This window comes from Microtus ochrogaster, chromosome 10, assembly GCF_000317375.1.
Source record: "Microtus ochrogaster isolate Prairie Vole_2 chromosome 10, MicOch1.0, whole genome shotgun sequence".
NCBI lineage: Eukaryota > Metazoa > Chordata > Mammalia > Rodentia > Cricetidae > Microtus > Microtus ochrogaster.
This window is the reverse complement of record NC_022016.1, coordinates 33365976-33373069: the sequence shown is the minus strand read 5'-3', so window position 1 is coordinate 33373069 and position 7094 is coordinate 33365976. Positions and strand designations below refer to the sequence as shown.

General features: G+C 42.2%; 1 protein-coding gene across 1 annotated transcript in view; it reads left to right on the top strand.

Annotated features, from left to right (window-relative positions):
• Window positions 1–5662: 5662 nt before the first annotated feature.
• Window positions 5663–7094, top strand: part of Bmp15 (bone morphogenetic protein 15) — a 5574-nt gene continuing 4142 nt past the window's right edge. The window contains exon 1 of the mRNA XM_005352765.3: window positions 5663–6064. Coding sequence (XP_005352822.1) covers window positions 5743–6064 — 322 coding nt within the window. The 5' untranslated portion in view covers window positions 5663–5742. The remainder of the gene's footprint in view (window positions 6065–7094) is intronic.

Here is a 7094-nt window from a genome sequence, read left to right as displayed (position 1 = left end):
ATTGAAGAGAGAGAGCTCAGAACATTCACCAGAGAAGGAGCAGACTGCTACATTTCTGCAGGAGTTCCACCCTTTGCAGAGAGAAACTTTTAATTTTTTTTTTTTTTTTTTGCCAGAGTAGTAGGTGAAGGGAACACTTAGGATCAGTGAAAGAGAAACAACAGTTTCTCAATTTTGTTACAGTCACAGGAAGCAAAAGGCAAGATAGAGGCATCTTCAGCTTTATCTAACTCAGTAGATCCGAGTCAAGGATTTGTCTACAACAAGGAAGTGACCATTCAAAATGCCTTGCACTTATGCTATTGGTCCCAAGAGCTTTAGTTAAATCTAAGCTCAAGGTCTTTTCCTTTTTAACACCAAACTTGATATTGGATATATAGAGAAAGACAGGCGACTTTATTATAGATTTGATACTGACTACTGAGTCCTTGAGGAGCCTACATTTTTTCTTTAGAGAGATGAACAAGGATACCAACAATAGACATATCAAAGTGGATGGGAATATGCCCATAAGGTCTCAACCCTACTACACTTTACTAAGATGTGGTCTCTCATAAGGCAAAGAAAAACCAGCCTACAATTCACAATCCCAGAAAACACAGACAACGAGGAGGACCCTAAGAGAGACATACATGGATCAACCTACATGGAAAGTAGAAAAAGACAAGATCTCCTGAGTAAATTGGGAGCATGGGGACCTTGGGGGAGGGTTGAAGGTGGGAGGGGAGAGGCAGGGAGGGGAGCAGAGAAAAATGTAGAACTCAATAAAAAATTAAAAAAAAAGAATGTGATCTTTGGGCTAAGAAGGATGGTACAATATCTATTTCCTTTTCCTGGGATCGGTGACACATTTTTATTATTTTTCATACATCCATGGAACAGGAGTGCTTGCTTTCTGTGGGGCTTCTAGAACCTTTAGAGATGGCGAAGGTCACAAAGAGTTCTTCATACCAGAAATAATTTCCTTCTGCTTTCTCTACCTCAAAACTCAAGAGCTTTCCCTGAGAATAATTTACCTTTTCCACAAGAATTTGTCCAGAGACTTATTTACAAAAATTTTACTAAGCGCATACAAAGGTAAATTGGTATGTACAGTATTGGACTTCACAGAGTTTACGTCTTAGCTTCATGTTTAGGAATCTCTGTGGTACTGCTTTATAGGGAAGCTGTGTTACCTTATGTTTAAATGCACATTACCAGATTCATGAGGTTCAAGGAGTAGAGACTTGAAATCAGCCTCCCAAAAGTCCAATCTTAGCAGATCCACTCCTCGAGCATGTGACTCTTTCTTATTCTCGAGCTTAACATCTGTAAATGAAACTGGTATTTAATTGACCACATTTACATGATTATATAAAGGGATGTAGCCCAGTCCCAAATTAATAAATATTTTTGTAAAGCATACAATACTGCTTGGTTTGGAATGGAGTTTTAAATTTTAAGTAATCCTCTCCCAAGGAATCAAAGCAGTAATCAGACGAAAAGTCACGGTGTTTCCTATATATTATATCCAGGTGCTAGCTTCCTGATAGAGCAACTCTTCAATCTCGGCGTCTCCCAGCTGACCCCAGTGATTTGCTTGTTGCCTGAGAATGCAGCAGATAGAGCACTTGTCTGGTTTGTTTCTGTACTCTCAGAGTTGGGAATAGTCTCTAGCACACAACATGCTTGTGACTTATATGAATCCACCCTCACAAGCACCCTCTAAAGTCGTGCTATTATTAGCTTTAGTGTTAGATGAGGAAGTAAGACAGAGAGACTAAGTCAATTGTTTTAAAAATATTCAAGCAAGTTAAGCGGTAAAGCCGGAATTTGAATCCAAGGTGTCTTCCCATATTTTTAATTCATACAAGGTACTTGTTTGATATTTATAATAAATTATAATTGTGCAAAGAAAGTGTGCCATCATACACGGACACTGGTTATTATAGCCTCGTTCCCAGAAATTGGATACAAATCTACTCTTTATAAGTCTCAGGCTTTTTACTAATGTGCCCGACACACGTATAGTTTGAAAAAAATGAACCCACAGTGCTCATTAAGGATTCTTGCTGCTTAGAACATCTTACAGTGGTCATTTTGCTGTGTGAAGAACCCCTTTCGTTGAGTTAATCATCACCTCCTAAATGGTCCCATTTATACAGTTAGACTTTCCTCACGTGGAGTGGACTGGTGAATATCCATTAGTAGATCTCTTCCACTCAAGCACAATAGCCACCCTCACCTCCTAGAAGTGTAGGGCTATAAAGACAGTTGGTGCCCTCTTCTGGGGATTTGGGGCAGTAGCATGCATTGAGTCACCAGGGTGCGTTTCTAGAAAAGCAGTCAGGTCAAATTCCTTCCTTTCCATTCAAATGACAAGAAGGAGGGTGATTTGAGGGTCTTTTGCTGAAAACAAGAACACTGGTCTGGGCCAGGTGGCAAAAACTTACAATGCCAGCTGTTTTGAAGGGAAAGGCATGAATATTCATAGGGCCAACCTGGGAACTTAGGTGAGAGACTATGGCTTGTGGCAGGGATGCTTTGAACATAGCTATGTGTTTACAAAGTTAGGTCATGGTAGTTATAAATAATTGTACAAATTATTGATCAGATAATTGAAAGATTATACTGATTTTCTGTAAATGTCTAGGTTTAGACATATTTGAAATTACAAACATTGATAATTATTAATAAACTTGCTTTAATATCTAAGAAAATCATGATCAAAGCCCTTACACGGACAGTTGCTAGTTGGCCTCACTGTTTGTATTATTATATAGAACACAATATAAGATACATAGTTTAGTTGAAGGCAAGAGTCAAATAGCAAAGACAATATTAGGAAGACAGAGAAGTGGTTTAGACGGCGGGGAGGCCAGGACTAGTGGCGCAGATCTGTAATCCTAGCTACAAAGTAGACTAAAGCACGAGGGACCACAAGTTCAAGGCATGCCTGGGTCACAGAGTCAGTTCCAGGTAAGCGTGAGCAACTTAGTGAGATCCTGTCTCACAAATAAAAGACGACCTGGGATGTAAGTCAGTGGTAGAGTATTTGCCTAACATTTGCCAATCCCAAAGTCAATTCTCATAGCACAGAAAGAAAATGAGAGGGGAGACTGGGAGACTGTCGCGGGCTGAGGGGGCTTGTTGGCTGCCTCTCTACAGTCTGTGAAGCTGGGATAAATCCATCAGGCTAAGCCCCAGCTTTACCAGGCATGCAGCATAGAACACAGATAATGAAAACCAACCTACACTCGGTGCTTACTTTGTTCCAGAGTAACAGTCTCATAAGGGTTTTGCATGCATTAATTCCATCAGTCCTCACAATATTTCAGTTTACCTCTTAGAACAATTGAGAAGATGATTTCTATGAGGAAATTGGAGGCAAAGAGAAACTGCGTAAGTTGCCCAATACAAGCTAACAAGTGGTGGGCCTGGAGTTTGCCATTGGAAATATAAAAGAAAGGTGATAATGTAGAGAGTGAAAGAATTGGGTGCAGTTAAAAAGGACGCCTCACAAAGGTTACCATGGCAAAAGGAGAAAAGCCTACAGTGCCACCCCATTGCATAGAGGCATTCCTGTAAACAGGCATATTAAGGGCTAGATTATTGCCAAGAAAAATTAATTTGCATGCTGCACATATCCAGCACCGTGAAAGCCAAGGTTAGTTCTTGAAATTTCTGAAGAAAACTAAATAAGCAGGAATACAAGCTGCAGATGTCCATTAACAGCTGAATAATGAAGAAAATGCGATATACCTGTGAGAACGCACACACACACGCAGGTTTTATTTGGCCTTAAAGAAGAGCAATAGTGAAACTGGAAAGAACTTAGCACTTAATATTGTGCACCAACCCTCCTGAGGAATCCAATTCAATCCCCAGCAACAATGCGGGGGTTTCATAACCTCCTGTACTTTCTCTTCTGGTCTCCATGAGCCCCTGTATCACTAGTACATAGCATCATTTAAAATGAGTCTTCTTTTAAAAAGATAAAGAAGAGCAAAATATGTCATCTGGAGGAAAATAGATTGAAGCAGAGACCATCATAGTAAGAGACATAAGCCAAACTTTAATATCAATTTTTTTCTCCTATGTAACATATGGAAAGAGACAAAGAAGCAGGGAGACAAGATAGGATGATGAGGGAAAATGGAAAGACAAACATCACATCTTCTCCATGACATGATAGCCTAGGGCAGGCTATTTCCGGGGGGAAGAGAGTATGCTTGGGGGTGTGTATGAACAAAGTGCAGTAATACACAACTATGAGATGACATAATGAAACCCATTATTTTGTATGCTGTCCAGAAAAAAAAAAAAGAACAAGTTTAAGTAGAAAGCCAAAGAGCGAGGAACCTGTGTTCGACTGAAGGTCCAGCCTGCTCCACGGAGAGAAAAGCACATTTGAGGAGGAAGCCAGCAATGCTGGGACATATGCTCTATGAATTCATGACATAGGAGGTTTCCAAAACAATGAGACCTCTGCAATCTGGTATGTAAAACTCAAACAAACAAACAAACAAACAAAAAAGCAAAAACCCAAAGCCCATGCTTCTTGCATGATAATGTCTGTTTGTAGACAGCCACATAAGTGCCTCCCACATATCAGGCCTCACTCACCACACTTAGATCTTGACCTTGTGCCTCATGTTCTCACCAAATCTCCAACCAACCTGGGCGAGAGCAAGTTCGTAAGCTATCGTCCCTTTCAACAGAGCTGTTGCCCAGGGAAGCTTAAACCAGCGGCCTAGGCCTGTTGCCTCCCATTAGGAACCTAGGTCAGATAAACTCACCCAAATTCATCTTCCATTGCTTTGGGTTTCTCGGGGGAAACCTACTCACCACCTCCTATGGTAAACGAGAAAGTTCCAAGTTGGACTTCTCAAACTTAAATACATATTACAATCACCTGTGAACTGATAAAAAAATTCTTGTGGCCTGCTCACATTCCAGACCCATAATAGCAGAATCCTCAGGAATGATACTCAGGCAAGTAGAACCTGAGCAGCTGACTCCAATGTCGAGCCTGAATGGAGGAGCCCCGGCAAGGACTCTTCCTCAAGCTCAAGAAACACACTCATACAGTGATTTCGCATTCTAGAGTTTAGAGGGACCTCTTGAAGCACCTTTGAGACCTTAGCCCCAGAGAGTTCATGTTTGAGCCTCTGGATCTAGGAGGAGTAAACCTTCTCTTTCTTATTTTCTGTCTCGTTTCTTTCTTTCTTTCTTTACATCCTGAGCAGGAGTCATCCTAGGTAGATTCGCTACAAGCCAGCAGCAAACCACGTGAACTGCTTCTCTAAGAAGCATAGCAATTGAATGGGACTAGGAGGCCTCTGTCTCTTTAAGGCCTGATTGAGGTAGTGCCTTTAAATCTGTGGTAACCCAGGGTAAGGCTGCTTCCTTTTAACCTAGTAGATTGGGTGCAGTCCAGGTTCCGGGCATGGGCCTCTCCTTGTAGGTTCCTTCAGCCTGTTTGAGAAATACTGTGTGGTTCCCACCAATGGAGAGTGGGAAGGGCATGCTGCCTTGGCCCACTTCTTCTTTCTCTTTGTTTTCTTGCCAAGAAGCCTAGTCAGGAGACTTGCTTTGGCCCAGAAGATTCTCCCACAGGAAGCAAGGAGGGTCTGCCAGCCGGCTTTTCTTTTGATTTCCTGCCCTGTCTTTGGTGTTTGTTAAACCAGGATGTGGAAGAGGTCAGAGTGATGTCCTTTGGACTTGAGTAGGGATCCGTTGACAAGCAGCAAGCTTTTCAAGATGGTCATTCTCACAATTCTTAGAATTCTTTTTTGGGGAATGGTATTTTTTATGGAACACAGGGTCCAAATAGCAAAGGCAGGGTGGCCCTCCATAACCCTCCTGGCTGATGACCTCTCGTTGCCCTTGAATCTGGATCTGGCAAAAGAAGCCCCTGGCAAGGAGATGAAGCCACGGCCCCAAGGATATCCTTTGAGGTATATGCTGAAGTTATACCAGCGTTCGGCTGACATGCATGGGCGTCCTAGGGAGAACCGCACAATTGGAGCTAAAATGGTGAGGCTGATAAAGCCCTCAGCCAATGCAGTAAGGCCTCTAAGAGGTGAGTTCTAATGCCCCATACAACCTTCCAGGGACAGAAGAGGGGAAATGTGTAGACAGAAAGGAGGCTTGGTGTGTTGTCATTGATTGGTGAGCAAATTGTTTAGTCAAGCGTGGCTTTCAAAGGGTTGGAAACTTATGAAAAACTGGCTCCAAGCCTATTTTGCATTTGAGCCACAACATAAAAAATTTCCTTGGGTCCCACAGAGCAATCTTTCCTGGGTTGCAGGACAACTAAATCCAGTAGGAGCCCCTGTGTTTTCTAAACTGTTATATCACTTAAACTAATTAAGAAATTACCCAGCTGCGTTCTCGTAGAGGGCTATTTATGTGGTTTGGTTGCTCTTTGAAGGTGAAGACTACAAGATAATGAGCTAGGAAAACTTACATGGTCTCAGACAGGACAAATGCAATACCTGCTCTCATAGAACACATGTTTTTATGGGGGAGATAAATAAGCAAACTGTTAAATAATTGCAGTTTGTGGCAAGTGAAGGGGCCTTGGAATAGTGAATAGTAAAATCACCTCTTTCTGTAAGGGTTTCAGGGAAAACAGCTTTGAAGACGTGATATTTCAGTCGAGGTCTGTAAGACGTTCTAACTGATGAAACGAGAGCACCTGTTTAGGAGGAAGGACCACAGAGGGCAAAACCCAGCATATCCTGCTTAAACAAGGGAAAGATTAGTGGACTGGTGCCTTGTGGGAAATGGCAGGAACTGAGACTTATTAGAGGCAGTGACTTGCAGGCCTTGAGAAAGGATTTGGGTTCATTACTAAGTGCGCTAGAAAACTGCACAAATCAAGGTAATGTGAAACTTAAAAAGAGGATGCTTAGCCAGGTGGTGGTGGCACATGCGTTTAATCCCAGCACTCAGGAGGCAGAAGCAGGTGGATCTCTGTGAGTTCGAGGCCAGCCTGGTCTACAGAGCGAGTTCCAGGATAGGCTCTAAAGCTACATAGAAACCCGGTGTTGAAAACTGAGAGAGCGAGAGAGAGAGAGAGAGAGAGAGAGAGAGAGAGAGAGAGAGAG